The 17,192-nt window shown below is 30.1% G+C and overlaps 1 protein-coding gene across 1 annotated transcript in view; it reads left to right on the top strand.

The window, feature by feature from the left end:
* Positions 1-17,192, top strand: part of LOC147816209 (uncharacterized) — a 71,676-nt gene that overhangs the window by 47,045 nt on the left and 7,439 nt on the right. The window contains exons 4-6 of the mRNA XM_087156733.1: positions 11,920-12,103; positions 14,660-14,789; positions 15,695-15,757. Coding sequence (XP_087012859.1) covers positions 12,101-12,103; positions 14,660-14,789; positions 15,695-15,757 — 196 coding nt within the window. The 5' untranslated portion in view covers positions 11,920-12,100. The remainder of the gene's footprint in view (positions 1-11,919; positions 12,104-14,659; positions 14,790-15,694; positions 15,758-17,192) is intronic.

The raw sequence follows: 17,192 nt of genomic DNA, 5'->3' as shown, positions 1-17,192 counted from the left end.
TTTAGCTTTGCGTAAGCAAAATGCATTTAGCTTTGCGTAAGCAAAATGCATTTTGCAAAGAAAAATTCATTCAAATTTTTTTAAAAATAAATATTAAATCACAATAGCAATTTTTTGTGTGTGTTTATATCATAGGTAGTTTAAACTATTTAAAGTGCGGCATAAAAAAAAGGTACTACTACATCTCCAAGAATTAAAACAAAGTATGATTTTTATATTTTCCTTTTTTAAAGTTTGAATATTGTTAAAACTGTAATTTATATTCTAAATTTGCTGGTTTATTGACAAGGATTATATAATTGAAATTGTTTTTTAAAACTTCAAAAATTACGAAAATAAATTTGAAACATGATTTTTGAAAGAATATTTTCCGGTTGAATTATTTTTAATGCTTACATGGTTGTTACTGATATTGTTTAAAAAGAATTTAAACCATACGTTTATTATAAATCAGTTCCAATTGCTTATAATAAAATTATGAATGCAAAATTGACATGTGATAGAAAATACTTCATTTACCAATCAATGTACGAAATTCAGTGCAAAATGGGTTATTAGTACATCACACTCGTTTAAAAAAAGTATTTTACCGACTTCGTTTAATAGCAAAATAACTTGTATGAAGTACAGGCATACAAACAAATTATTTGATATAAATCAAAGAAAAGCTTTAAAAAAACCCGTAAGCAAACTTCTGTACAGCAATTTTGTCATACATATTCTACAAGATTTTTTTTTTGATATTTTATATTTTATAACCATCTTTGAACAGAACACTCAATTATGGGCTTAAGACTACTAATATTAAACTAGGTAGTCTAGTAATATTTAACCCAATCCAGTAAGCAAGGATCTCCTGGATCGAGTATTGGGAGAAATTTGCCTTCGTGGAGGACATTTTAATGGAACTAACCCGCATTAGAGTTACATGGAGAGGAAAACCACGAGAACCCCACACGATTCTAAGAGAATTGTGGGTTAGAATTCTAACCCATGATCCATCTACCGCTGAGGATATTTTACTTCATCACTGTGGTCGGTGCGAGCGGGGTGCGGGAGCCATCGCTGGGATTCGGTTCACCTCATTGGAAGACGAGCGCTCTATCCTCTCAACCACCACGACTCTCTACAAGATTTTGTAATATTTTCTATTCACATTGAAAAATGATCCATCTGAAAAATGAAGATGATCCATTAAGGCTGGCAGAGGATTTTTTCATTGGGGTGGGGAGGCCACTGAACTAAATTTTCATAGAGATATACATGAAATTTGAAAATTTTGATGTATGCATTGTATTAATAACTATTCGCTATAATATTATTAACTATTCGTTTTAATTCTCGCATTAATGACTATTCGTATATGTTTCATCGGTTATTTTTATTATAAATATATTCAAAAATAATAATTTTGAGTTGTAAGGTATACAAATCATTTGACATTTTTAGATTATTTCAAATAGCAAAAATATTTGAATAAAATCTATGAAAATAACTTTTGAGAAATCCGTTTAAAAATGTATAGTTGGATTTTATTTCTCTTTAACTTTCCAACCGATTTCATTTAAATTTTGCATTTTGTCATTTGAAATTAAATACTTCAAAATATGTAAAATTCCAGATTCCTTACAATTCAAAAATTTTTAAGCTGCTATTAAGTAATATAATAAAAAAATAATTAAAATTATTCTTTACATGTAATTATTTTCGGATAAATGAGTTTTATATTTATGTGCAATATGCTTAAAAAATTATCGAGATTTAGCGAATTATGCAAAGAAGTGAATTTATAATAATGAGTCTTAAATTTTGATTGTTTCCCTACGAAATTATTGGGAATAGAGTACGGCTTCCCCCATATTTTGGCAGTCAGAAATCTAAATTTCTTTTTAAAAACTGCCTCTGCTCTACGTAAGAATACTACTTTAGGTAAGAAAGTACGTTTTCGCATCTGATTTTGTAACTTAAAATTTTGGGTTCTCTATATAATCAGCCTATTTAATGGTAGACTTTCGAAACAGTAAGATTGAGTCTTTGAAGGCGAATAACCGATCATTAAATCAATAGTTATTAAAGGAGTTAATTTTTTTGTGCACTGCTCACTTTATAGAGGTGTCGGTGATAATGATGTTATTTTAAAATACACAGTTATGAATGTCTGTATAGTATTAAGAAAAAAAGTTTTGTTCCATATTAAATCCCACTGATTAATATGAATCTGATCAAAATGAATCCCTTGATTAATATGAATCGGATTAACATGAATCCCTTGATGGAAATGACAGCTAATCGGAATATTTTGGTTTTAATAGTTTATGAAATTATTAGTAATTCAAAAAAAATGGTATTTTTTATTTTTATACTTAAATATTTACTTTTCGGGTATATCTTATATATAAGTAGATATTTAATATTTTCGATAGGGACCTATTTTTGGTTAAAAAGTTTTAAGTCCTAAGGACCAGTTCATTCCTAAGTCAAGCGCAATCCTTCTTATTTGCCTTAATTCGCTTTTCAATTTTTATTATCAATTTTAATCGTCTTAATTTTGTTTTTACTTTTGTTTTAAATTTCGTGTGATCTACATTTAGATTCAATTGATTTCAACCCATTGTCGGCCAAAGTTGCGCAAACGCACCATTTCAATAAATATTTTTTATTAACAGTGTGACGTATATTTTTCACTAACTTTATTTTTCTGCTATTGTCAAGGATTCTTAAGACTTCCTAAAATAAACAGTAATTCAATTGGAGTAAATACTTTCTGTTGAGAAATTTTTAAACTATTAAAGTTCTTTTTAAAACTTAAAACTGTTATTGACGAAGGAAATGTTTTGAAAATTTATATTATTCCTTTTAAAATGTATCATTATGTTTTAATGAAGGATTAAAGTTGCAAGTCAGTAAATAAAATAAAAAAAATTCATAAAAAAAACAAGCATTCAACTAAATGGTTTGTTCATTGATTTGGTAAATATTGCCCATACCCCACATTTTATTTCTTAGATAAAATAAAAAATTCCTTACACGAAATTTTTTTTTGTCTTAATGAATGTAATGTAAGCATATTTCAATGAAAATAATACTACATTTTATAACAATTTTCACAATTATTTTTTTGTTAATGAATTTTTTTATTGCTGCTTAGAAACGCTTCTTAATTTTATATTATTTGATGAAATTTTAAATTATAAACATTTCCGTCTTTTTAATTTTGAAAATATTGCCCAAATGGGTCCATGTAGTTACTTTACGAGCTTTGTAGGGAATACCGGGCAAATGTATGCTGGGCATCTTTGAAAAAAACATCAATGAAGGATATATTGAGAAAATGTATATTAAACTCGTTTAAAGAAATTTAATTTTAATTGTCTGAAGTAGGGGGCAAAACATGCGGCCTGCCAACACTCTATGTGCGACCCGCAGCAGCAGCCTGAACAAAATGAAAAAAAATATATATCGTTTTTTTTTTTTTTTAATTGTATTTTCATTGCGCAATAAAGTTTTTGGTGTACCCAATCTCAACCAGTGTAGCTTTTCGATCGTTTTTTTTCCCCGATGGTTAATGCTACGGATTTACGAGTAGTTTCAAAAATTCCGATATTTTTGACGCTCTTCGTATGTGCCGATTTCGCCGTAAAGCCAATGACTTTTCTGTAGTTATTGCTACCCATTTTCACGCAGTTACGGAAACCGAAATTTTTTTATGAAATCGAACTATGTACTAACGTCTTGAAAGTAATGAAAGTACTTTATTAAAGCTAATTATGCTTTATAATGAAATGCTTTATTTGCGCAAACTTCATCTCAAATCTGATTGACTTTTGATCCTTTTTTCTGCAGTTATCGCGACTCATTTCGCGTGATTTTTAAACTTTGGATATTTTTAGCACGAGATATTATTATGTGACGATTTTATAGCAAATCAAATTATTTACGAATCGTTACTTTGGCAATTATTGCTACACATTTCTACAAGGCTTCGAAAGTCCCAATATTATTTTTACGTTATTGAGAAACTTTAATTTTGAATCTCGCATTTAAATACATCACTTTTTGACGTGCTATATTTATGCCAATTATTTTAAAATTTAAATATATTCCTTAATAAATGCCGGATCTCATTTGAGCTAAAAAGGGGTTTTATTTTAATTTTAATCATTTTTAACCCTATAAAAAATTTCTTTGAATCAAAGTATTTAACTTGCATTTATTTTAATAACTAGATTATTTATTTTCTTAAATTTAATTCTATGAAAAAATGGACTTTTGTATTGTGTAAAGTGATAAAAAAACATGAATTTTCCCATTGCTTTTAATTATTTCAATTTGACTAAAAAAAATTTCCTGATATATTGATTCTGATTGTATTTTATCTTCTAAGTTATCAGTTTTTTATTTTAAACGTTTAAAAATATTTGATTTTATGCCAACCTTTACAAGGTTACTATTACAAGGTTATCTGATGACAATTTAGTGCCTTGAACAATGATGTTTATATAGCAATCACTACTTACAATTACTAAAAATGTTTGTCTAAGTACTTTGGCTTGCGGCCTTCGTTGGTTAATCTGCTGTCCATGTGGCCCTTTACTCAAAAAGGTTGTTCACCCCTACATAATTTAGAGATGCTCATTTATTACAGAATAAATTGAGTGAGGATGTAGTTTCGGCTATTTATTTATCAAATATTCTTATGCATTATTATTTAGTTAAAAGTTATGTAAACGTTCCATTTTTGAATTATAACAAAGATTCTACAAAATTAAAAATTTCGCTCGCTTCAAAAACATATAAGCAGGATATAACAGTCGACATGCTTTAAGCGCTCAAAACAGGAGCCGTTTTCAAGACATGCAAAACGTGAATGAAAAGAAACAAAAGTGATTTAAAATAAAACAAAAGTTGTCCACGAAAAATGGAAAAAATAAAGTTGAGAAACAAAGCTAGAAAAAAACCCACTCTAGCCGAGAGAGATAATCCACAGAACAGGAAGAAGGGTCGAGAAGGGCAAATCAAGGTAAAATGCATTTCCACTCAGTATGGAGAGGTGGTGAGGATCTGAACAAGGGAATTCATTTTATAACCATCGTTTGGGGTTTACGACTACTAATATTCAACGCTTTTGTGAATTTGAACCAAAAGACAAGGGATCTCCTGAATCAAGTAATGGGCCTGCGTGGAGGACTTTTTGATGAAACTAACCCGCATTTGCTTAACACTTAGAGGAAAACCTCCCATGGTTAGCCTGACGGCAAGGGGAACCTATGATCCGTCTACCACTGAGGGTATTTCACGTCAGCACGGTGATCGGTGCAAGCCGGATGAGGAATTCGTATCGACCAGTCATCGCTGGAATTTGAACCCGGCTCACGTCCATTGGAAAGCGAACGCTCTATCCTTTGAGCCATCGCGGCTCAAGCATTCATTTGAATAAGACAAGATTTCAAGGCATCAAAATGAGCTGATGTGACAGTACTGGAAATAATTTTGACATCGAAATTGAATTTATGCCCGTAATTTCCACAGTTTGCAGCAATTGATGATTGTTTTGATAACGGACTATTTTATTCCTTAAGTCTAAATTTTAAAGGGCGTCTAATTCCGATGTAGCCAATGTCACGCTGACAATGAATGTAGTATATGCCCCAGTGATCATTAAAGCTAATAGAATCTTTAAGAGATCTAAATTTGGTTTTTGTTAGCTGGCCTTAAAATTACTTTAAAACCAAAACAGAAGAAGATATTAGCAATTTTCTAACGAGCGGGAAGAAAACAGTAAAATTCTTTTGGAAGAATCTCTGTAAGGATTTGATGAAGAGGTCTAGTTTGCTTAACAAAGAGATATCAACGATAGAAGTGATTAAATCCATTGCTAACATCAAACTAGTGATGGATGTTAATTTCTTAGATTAAATGAAGTTAGAAGATTGTAAAAGTTAAGTGTGTGCAAATCGGAAGTATGAAATGCAGAAATATTCTGACAATTAGGGTGATTAGAATTAATATGAGTTGGAAAAACGCTTATGATAAACAGAGATGGAAAAATGATCATGTTATCTTTTTTGTTCTCTTTCGGCTACTGTGGTTTTTTTTCTAGTTTTTTATCTTCCCGTTATTTATTTCATTCTTAAGTAGGAGCTCTTAGTTTTATATTTCAAATCATATTTGTTTCTTCTGATTCACGTTTTGGAAATGGGCGCCTGTTTATGAGCGCTTGAAACATGCATACTGTTATTTCTTGTTTGAGTAATTTTTGAAGTTTTCAATCGGATAATAGGTTAATGCTTTAGATTCCTGAGATTATTTATTTAATGTAATAAAATTTTTTTAATTTTTTGACAGACAATGATGAAAATTTACGTTCTTTTAAAATCGAAAATAAGTACAAAATTTTGGGAATAGAAATGGAACCATGCATGTATATTCAATTCTATTTTATTTAATAAATCAATTTGCTTCCCAATGCAAATATTACATGCAAAGTATAAATACAAATAGTATTGAATTAATAAAATATATTTTTTACCTCCAAATGAATCAATTCATTTTAAATGTTTAGTATCTGACGAGATGTCACATTTATTAAGAAAGAAAGATAAATTAATCAAAATATATAATGTGAATAATATATTTGCAGGTAAATAATAAAACGCATGATAAAAAAAACAGTTTCAGTTCAAATATTTAATAAAAAAATCAAATGAAGGAAACTCCCATAAGAAAAAGATTTCAAACTAAAGATTTGATTTGGAAATGGTAAAGTTTACATTGAAAGGGTAAAAATAAATTATCTCTTTTCAGTGACTGAAAAAAAGACTGACAAAATGACCGAAAAAAATGCCAACAGAATAGTTTTTAAAAAGTTAATAGATCTGTAGTTCTAGAAATTCTAGATGATTATCAATCAGATCACATTATTATTAGTGTAAATTGAGCAAAGAATTAATTCCTCCTAAATTTTGAAAGGCCATAGATGGAAGTAAAAAAAAACTAGCAACAAAAAAAAAACTAAGCAATATTGACAATAACTGTGACAATTTATCGAAGCAAACAAGATTGTTCCATTCAGTAATATGGGCCGGCTTCTGAATAAAAGGGTGGTCGATAAAATTACATTTTCTTTGTAGTTAATTACAACTACTTTATTACAATTGTAGTTAACTATAATTACTTACTTATTTTTAAAATATAGTTACTACTTCAATACTTTTCACATACGTTACTGGTTAGCATAATTCACATAAATGTTTAAAATGTTTTGGAATAAAAAATTGGCTTGCTTAACAAGTTATTAAGAAATGTTGATTCGTCTTTTACATGAGATAATTTGTTATTCTAAAGTACTTTTAACGAATTTATTTTTTTAACCTTTGAACTCTATGTTCTTCTTGACAGTGAATATTTAATTAAGGAAATGATAAAAAATCGTGAAATATTTAAATGTTTAATGCTTTTTTATATCATCCAAACGAGAAAGTACAGCGCAGAAAATAGGGGAAAAAATGGAACACCCTGAATAACTTTATATCTAATGATCGGATCTTCACGTTCTAGGACTCAATCTGAATAATTCGATTTCCAATTATTCCTTTGCTTATTAGATTTCCTATGATAATGAACGAAATTACTTAAAATCATGAAAAAATAACTGCTGCCCACAAAAATGAAAAAAGAAACTTGCTGTGGAACATCAAACGAAAAAAATTTATGAGATGAACAGGGTTGGAATCCCAGAGATGGCTGGTCGATACGAATTCCGGCTTCACCGATCACAAGGCTGACTTAAAATATCCTCAATGTTAGAAGGATCATAGGTTGGAGTCCCCTTGCCGTCAGGCTAACCGTGGGAGATTTTCGTGGTTTTTCTGCTTTACGTAACGCAAATGCAGGTTAGTTCTACGATTTCCTACAAAGCACTATTATTAGGATGAAACATTATACTTAACTAGGCAAAAAGAAATCTAAAAATTGTTTTGTACACTCATTTTTGATTTGTTTTTCCAACAAATTCATTTATTTTGTATCTATTTTACAACTGTGGTTTATAGGAGGGGAAAGTTTGCTAAAATTTGTTTTGGTAATAATTTTAATGGATTAGTAGACTAAATGAAATTTTTTTCCCGATGATGTTCGAAGATAAAGAAGAAGAATGTTTAACGAAAGTTAGTTTTGGCCGTTTCCTTTTAATCGATAAAAGTAGAGCCGAAATTGTTTGTTGGATTTACAAATTTCTACAGTGGTAAGATAGAAATTTTTAAATTGTTATATAAATGTTTTTGAGATCTTTAATGACAAAATTTTGTTAGTAACTTGAAAATTTGTCGTAATAGCGAATTTTTTGTTGCATGCAGTATTTGTTGTATCTAACTTTCCATGTACTTAACACTTTACCGACCGGTAGCGGTTCGAACATACTATGCCCTTTCACCGCCCGTTCAGCTGCAGATCGTCCGAGACACCGGCTCGGTTTCGGCCTAGACTGACGCGCGGACTTCACCACTAAATATCAAAAATTACAAATATGATATAAAATGCAACGTTAAATCATCAATATACTGGTTACTGTATTAAAAAGTAGGCGTAACTATCTTTCTTTAACTAATCTTACAAAATATTTTGCTACCACTTTATTAGAACTTTTCCAGAAAGCGGAGCAGTTGGCATCCCTGCCTTCATATCGATGAAAAAATCCCGACTTTCCTCGCAGGAAAATCTAGTCGCACCCAGCTGCACGATGAAAAATCCCGACTCTTTTCGCAGGAAAATCTGGTCGCACCCAGCTGCACTCGAGAAAACGACAGCTGAATTTTTTTCAGGGCATGCTGAATTGGTGGAAAACGTAGTCACCACAGATCGGTCAAAAGTCGATTAATCGACGACCGGTCGGTATGCGCTGAGAACAAAACGTCGATTAATCGACGGCCGGTCGGTAAAGTGTTAACACTTTACTTACCAAATTATTACAAAAATTATCAAAGTGTGAGTAACTTTTTTTATGACTAAAATTGACATTGTCAAATTTTTTTCTCTAATGGCGATAGAAAAACTTTTTTTCTCTTGTTCATTTCATTGTTGGTGACTCGCCGTCCTCTTTGTCACTGGCAAGCAAATAAAACTGGGTAAAACCATCAATTGTCAAAAACTTCCCAACTCTGCCTGATTATATTTTTTTAAAGTGCTTAAAAATATTTTTTGAATGCTTGAAAAGTGCTTAAAATGTGCTTATTTTTTGTTAAAGAATTTGGCTACGCATCCTGCAAAAAAAAAAAAAATAAAAAAAAAACTGAAATAAATCTTTAAGTTTAGCCAGAAATCAAGTAACAGGGGGAAAACAATCTTTAATTGTTGTTCTTTCTCTATTCAGCTCTTTATTCAAATTAAGTGATGTTTTTAAAAAGGAGTCATCTCTGTTTACTTTTTAAAAATATAAAGAAGTCTTAGATGAAAAATCATCTACTGGAGGGTATCTGCTACCGAGGGATATAACTGTAGAAATTTTTCCTTAAGCGTAATGGCATAGTTAAATTTAATTATGTTAAACACGTCATAAAGAAGAAAAATTAATATCGTTAAGAATGATTGAGTAAAAATTAATTTGAACCTGTGAAAGAAGCATAAAGAAATTAAACTGGAAGATGATAAGTTAAATTAGGAATAATAAAAGATTGATTTAGCATATCTCCTAAGTTTGGCTCATTTATTGAAGTAATATAGTCTCAGGGGTCTGTTTAGAAGAAATTTGGGTCCGTTAACGGACCCTTCACAAAATATCTTTTCATGAAAACGGACCCTTCACAAAATATTTTAACTTAAAAACGGACCCTTCACAAAATGATTTTTCTCTTAATCGGACCCTTCACAAATTTGTTTATCTTCATTATTATTTTGTTAATCGAATAAACCCTTTCCAGGGCAGAAAAAAAGAGAGATGGATGTAAACGAATTAAGTTTTGTCTTTGGCAGACGATTCTTAAATTATTCGTCCGAAATTAATATTCTGCGATCAGCAGTATAGGCTAAATACCAAATATTTGTATGTTGCATCTCTAATTTAGGAGCAGCAATTGTTGTTTACTTTTTAAAATTTAATTTTTTTAATTATAATTTTACAGTGTTGAGCATAATCTTGTATGTCTTTACAATTTAAAAACTCCTTGAAAAAGTTTTTTTTTTGCAATAACGGACCCTATTTGCACAAATTCATAAAAGCGGACTCCGGTTGAAGGAATGTGAGTAATTTTTTCACAATTTCACGAAAAACGGACCTTTCACAAAATGTCTGGACAGACCACTGAGTCTATCCTTAAAAAAATACAAATATTAGGTATAGATAAAACATTTGTGTAAGTGGGTGTTTTATTGAAATTTAGTATAAAATATGGCAAAATTGAGAAACAAAATGGAGCAATGAAGACATTTATTTACATGGCACGTAATTTTAAGAAGAAAAGAAATATTCAAGAATTCGGTTGATTTATAAGTTTTGAAGAATAATAATATTTATAACTTTAACATAAAATTACTTTTATAAAATTTTTTGAAATGAAAAAAATATTTGAACAACCTTATTTAATAATTGTATTTTTCGTTCTTAATGCCCCTAATCTCTTGTGAAGCAAAACGATATTTTCGAATTTTATTATTACCATACCTGCCAAGTGTCCTGTTACCATCCTGCCAAGTGTTTAATGAAGACTCCTGTATTTTACGACTATAACCTGTTAACCCATATATTCTAAAACGTCTCTGTAGTTTTTGAAGAAAGTCATTTTTAAAAACATTTTACCCAGTAAAATATCCGCTGGTGGCAAAAATACTTCTCTTATTCCTCAACAGATAGTGCTATTGCTAGCACTTATTATTGCTAAGTTGAGTGTTAACAGTTTAAGTACTCCTTGCTGTCAGGTGGACGTTTTCGTGGTTTTCCTCACCATGCAACGCAAATGTGGGTTAGTTCCTTCAAAAAGTCCTCCACGAAGGCAAATTTCGCCTAGTATTTGATTGATTCAGGAGTTCCCTTGTCTTCTGGATTGTGTTCAATTTGACAAGGCATTGAACATTAGTAGCCGTAAACTAAAGCAATTGGGTTGGCTGTTTAACAACGGTTATAAAATAATTTATAAATAATGGTTTAAAAAATCTTCTTTAGATTAAGATTTCTTACTATATATAAAATTCTAATGATGGTGTCGCAGTTTTCCATTGTTGTCGGTGCATTTTTATTGGCTGGAAAATCACGTGGTAGGATCCAGTTTTCCCTCATTCATTTCCATATTGTTTAGGTTGTCATCAGCACAAAATATCCCTAATTTAAACTTATTTTCCAGTACTGCTACTATTAGCGAGAGTATTAAATTATGTTTGTGAACTCATCAAATTTGTTTGAACAATACAATGCTATAAGAATATAAATGTTATTTTAAAAAATGATTACTTCGAAAATTCACTTCCGTTCACCAAGAGATCTAATATTTGGGTAAAGTAGTATTTGAGAGTAATATTTAGACGTGGGAAGTAGAGGCACAAGAGTAAGTAAACAGAATTCCTTTTAGTACATATATGTTAAGTGAATAATTTTAAATTTACTAGAAAAATTGTTTTCTGCCAAGAAAAGACAATTATTGCGAAGCAATATTGCAAAGCAATAATCGGGGTTGGTGAGCGGCATCGAACAGGGGGCTTAGCCCCCTAGTATATACATATTATTTTGCTAAATGTAAGTACTTATATTATTTTCAATTTTGAATTTCTCTTTTTGACTTACATAATTCTGCATGATGTATCAAAACTTTACTCGTAGCCTAATAAATGTCGCAAGTGAAATCTCTGTTATTTTATTTCTTCAATGTTGGCAGTCATGTATTTACATTCATGTGATTGATCATTGTTTTGAAAGTATATACATTTATTATGCAGCTACTGTCAGTTCCTTGGCTAAGTTTGGTGCTCACTGTGAAGAGCTTCTGCCAAATATTTTAGTTCTTCTGCAGAGAAGCCTCCTGGATTGTGATGATGAAGTGAGTGACAGAGCAACCTACTATTTAAATATCCTAAATCAGAAAGAAGCAAAAAGGACTTTACTCCCAATTCATCTTGAATGGTACATCTCTTTTCTTTATTGAATTTATAAATAAAGCTTTGAAATTTATATTCACAATAGTTTAATGGAAGTAGGTATGTAGTGATGTTTTAAAAAAGCTTAATTTTTCAGTCTAAAATCAACTATGCCAGAGATGGTTTCCAAATAGAAAATGTGTACAGTTTCCTAATTATCAAGGGTTGCCACTCCACAGGGGAAATATAGGAAATTTTAAAATCACCTGAAATAACAGAGAATTTTGATTTTTCTTTACAATTTTAAAAAATACAAGGAAATTAGTTTAATTTCGTCTTTGAAAATTGGTGACCACTCAATGTATAATCTATGGCATAGGTTGTTATTCCAACTATACTAACCTATTTCATTTACTATAACATTATTTAACTATGTTCAGCTGTTCCATTTTTTATCTCTAAGTCTTTGCAGCAATTAAAACTAGCATAGTTAGCCTAATATAGCTCACACAAGAGCACAGTAATTGTGTTTCCTTTTAATATATTGTGAACAATGCATGGGGCGTAGCGTTTTTAAAAAATGCTTAAAGGTGTTTATTTACGATGTTCGTTTTTAAAAAGCAATTAAAACTACTTTTTCATGAGGTAATTTTAAAAAGTGCTTAATTTTCCCTTTTCGAAGATTTTTTTCTTTACCATGTTGTTTTCCGCTGCGTATTATGCAAAGCATGATTATCACATTGTTCTATTCAACGTTTTCACAATTCATTCAACCACAATTCATTTCGGCATGCTGTTTGTCCGTAGCGTATGATAGCACCCATCATCGTGACATATTTGATGAAATACTTGGGGGTCTGCTTGCGCGTCTACTGAGCTGGATTAGTTGAGATGCTGGCACTCTCATGTGCAACTCTGCTGCATTTTCTTGAGATATTCTTGATTTCAGGCTTCATTTCCCACCCTCTGATGAACTGAAAAATCTCTCAATCTTTTTATGGTGGCTAATATAATCAAGAAAAGAGTTTTTGTCAGAAACTAGTTATTTAATCATGATCATGTAAAGTCCTCGAAAATTACTTTGTTAATGTGTTTAGTGCTTAAAAATATTTTCTGAGTGCTTAAAAAGCACTTTAAAGGTACTTATTTTTTGTTGGGAGATTTGCTTACGCACCCTGAAATATGTACAGGAAATTTTTTTCCCAGATTTGAGTGGAAACCCTGGTAAAGTTTTAAAATCTATATTTGCAATAGTTTAGAGGAAGAAGATTTGAATATACAGGATTATATTTTGAAAAAGCTTAATTTTTTAGTGTAAAGATGGTTTCCTACTTGCGCCATATTGTTTTAAGCTGATGTTACTAAATGCTGCTTTTTCACTAACACATGAAGTACACATCTGTTCAATTTCTATTAAAATGAAATTACTCTTAAATGCAAAAGTATGGTTGAAAGCATTGGATAAGGTAAAAGTTAACTGTCGGATCTGCTTTGGGGTTAAAAAAAGTTACATTAAGGTTTCAATTCATTTAAACTAACAATTTGTGGATTTGTGGTATAATGGTTAGACTATCCGCTTTCTGCCGGAGAAGCTGTGGAGGGGGGGGGGTTCAAATTTCAGATGGGGCATTTGATTTTTACCTCCAAATTTCTGTTCTAAGAACTATTTGGTATATTTTATTCTGTTTATATTGTATTTTAATTTAAATTATTTCTAAAAAAAATTTAAATTTTAGAAGCAAAAAAAACTAAGTATTTAATTGTTTATTCTTTTTTTCAAAATGTATGGATTTTTCTTTCAATTGTCATTTAAAATTTTTTGATAAACTAACTGAATTTTTTTTTCAATTTTATAATAAATAATTTAAATTTTGTATTAAATTTAATTATGAATAAGTAAACAAAAGTATGTTCGGCTAGTTAAAAAAAAGAAAACTATTTATTACATAACTGGAAAATCATTCTATTAAAAATACAAAATTAATTTCGAATGCATTCTGATTATTTGAAATTTAATGGATTATAGTTAAGTAATAAATAGTCCTTTTTATTTTAAGCAAGCCTGATAATATAGTTTTGTTTATATTTTCATAATTAAGTTTAATAAGAACTTAAATTTAATATAAATAAAAAAATTTAGTTATTAAAACATATTTATTATAATTTTTTTAAAAATAAAAATTAATCCTTATGTTTTAATTAAAAATATTAAACATCGATTCATTTTTTTTTTGTTCTTATAAATTTTAAGTTTTTTAAAAAAAAAATTTAATTGAAAACTAACTTATAAATAATTAATAAATACTTATCCACTTGCAAAATAATATTTGATAAAATTCAGTCTCCTCAGCTGGGATACAAACCACCGACCTCCCGTGAATAGACTGGCATTTACAATACAAAGCATAATGAGCTGGAAATTGTGTTAGTTTAGGAGTAACTGAAACTTCAATGGGGCGTATTTTAATCTAGGGGCAGAGCTGGCAGCTAATTTTTACCCTGTCTAAGGTTTTCAACTATGATCTTTGAATGTTCCACATGATTACAATAACGAGGCGACGAAAGTGCTCCCTGTCACTGCTCATCAACGCATTTTTTTAAGGTTTGTCAGTTTCTGTTGTCGGTTTGGAAAAAAGCTTTGTATCAGTACTCATTAGGACCTTCAGAATTGCCCGTCGATATCAAAATTGTGCCCGTGGCTATTCAACCTTTGATGGAAGATAAGAAAGCTGGTAAGTTTCTTTTGACTAGAATTTAAGTGCATGTATTATGTGTTAGTGTATGTAGGGTATCTGCGCACCTGGAAACTCATGAGAAATCATGGAAACTCATAAAGTTCGTTATTGAGCAAAATTAGTCATGAAATGACACGATTTTAACTATTTTTTATAAACAAATCATGGAAAGTAATAGTTTTTGGTCGTCGAAAAATCTAATTTTTGAGATGGAACCTATCCCCTTCCCCTCCATTTTTAAGGTGTTGCGAATATCTGAATTTGTAACATAATCCCCACTCACAGTCATATTTTATTAAAATATAAAATGTTTTAATCATATTCTGTAAAAATTATAGTGTTCTTTCAAAAAAATGAAAAAAACACACTTTCTAGAGCGAATTATCTTTTAAACTTCTTGTGATTTCAGAACTTTTGTTATTATTTTTTTTTATATGTTATCAATTCAAAATTCTAACTGAAGCAATCCAATCATTGGCGAATTTTTTTTATTCCGAAATGAGAACAGAAAAATTAGGAGTCTTTCGTTTTTTTCCGATGAACAAGAAAAGTATCTTTAGAATATGATCCTGCAGAGAAAAAGAAAAAAAATTGTTTTTGTATTTTTTTTCAGCTATTTTATTGCTTCAACTCTTTCGCTAATCTGTTTTTTGTATTTAAAATCTATAAATATGAAGACGCAGAGTATAACAGTTTTTGTTATACCTACCATTTCAATTAATGTTATTATAATGCTTTTTTAAATTTATTGTTGCGTTTTTGTCGGAGAAAATAGTAACTTTAAGTCATGAAAAGCTCTTCAAATTAGTCCTGGAAAGTAATGAATTTGAAAGTCTAAAATGTTGCAGATATCCTGTGTATGTAAGTATGATTATTTGATATTGTTGATTTGTCATTTTCAGATGTTTCCACCATTGGGAAGTCCAAAGATAAAGTTGCTGCTTCACGTCAAGATATATTTGCAGGTACGTATTTATCCTTTTCTTTGTTTAGTTTAACACAATTTTTTGAAACTCTTGCTCCAAGAAAAATAAAGCCACAGTATAAGTGCCTTAAATTTTAAACTGCATATGAAACATTTTCCGGTTAGTGCAACATTTGTGCCCTTTTCTTTTATTGAATTATTTCCACTACAAGCGATGCTGAAAAAGTCAGTTAGTTCATTTTTCAATAACAATTAATAATTCTACATACAGCCCGATATTTATTTTGGCAGCCTACTGTTTTAGAGGAAAATAGCTGTCTCGCTTGTTTTCCAGATAAAAATGGTGTTTTTCTAGAACGTCTGGAGTATGCATAGTTTCTAAGCTCAATTTGAAGCGTAAGTCGGTGCACCGGTATAGCAGCCATCATCTTGATGCATCGGAGCTCTGATTAAGCGGCCAACATGAATTGACATATGCCATGTAACGATATAAGGGTTTAACTTTTATTTTTTTTGTTTTTATTGTACTTTTTCACAGAACATTTCAGATAACCAATGGGTCTATTGTGATTTTTTTTAATTTATATTAATATATATACCTGGCAACATGTTATGGACAATTTAAGACTTGAGTGCCTAATAATACCGTAATAAAAAATGACATTTTTTAAAATCTCGTTGAAAAGTGGTAATAACTACTTAAAATTAATTTAGATTTACGTCAGAAAAAACTCGTGGAAAAGCGTAGGAATAACTATTTGAAAAAAATCCTTCATATTTACGATAAAGCTTGCAAAGAAAGTGTAGAGAAAAAAGATTATTTAAATGTGTGATTCAACTTCAGGATTAAAAATATAATCACACTTAAAATTTCAAGATTTTTAAAACTTTGCGAAAATACGTTGCCATAACTGCCGAATAATCCAGATATATTCGATGAAATCGGCAGAAGTAAATCACGTCAAAAAATGATTAATCAAATATGCGATCGATAACTCATTGGTCAAAATATCGTATGAAGCGTTTCGGGATTTTAAAAATTGTACGGACATAAGTAGTTGTAACTGCCGAAAGAAGGATCGAAACGTCATTTGTATACGTCAAAAAGTAATAACTCAAAAGAGCAATTTAAAATTTTCATCATTTGTTTAAGAAATTTTGGAGAAAAAAAAATTATTTTGTATACCTGAATAGTCTCCTGTTCGAAGAATCCTGTCTGAAGACTCCTGTATTTCATGTCTGTTTCCTGTTTACCAATATATTCTCTAACTTCTCCGTATTTGTTAAAGAAATTGGCGATAAAATATCTGCTAGTGTCAAAAATACTTTTCACATTCTTCAACAGATAGTGCAATGCCCAGTACTGCAGTATGTTGAGTGTTAATAGTTTAAGTAGTTATAAATAATGGTTTAAAAAATCTTCTTCAGATTAATATTCATACATATATTTTTTACTTCACTAAATGTAAGTGTTT

This window comes from Parasteatoda tepidariorum, chromosome 2, assembly GCF_982258835.1.
Source record: "Parasteatoda tepidariorum strain Cologne lab strain chromosome 2, Ptep-v5.0, whole genome shotgun sequence".
Classification (NCBI taxonomy): Eukaryota; Metazoa; Arthropoda; class Arachnida; order Araneae; family Theridiidae; genus Parasteatoda; species Parasteatoda tepidariorum.
Note: the sequence above shows the minus strand (reverse complement) of the source record. Positions and strands in the feature narration are given on the sequence as shown.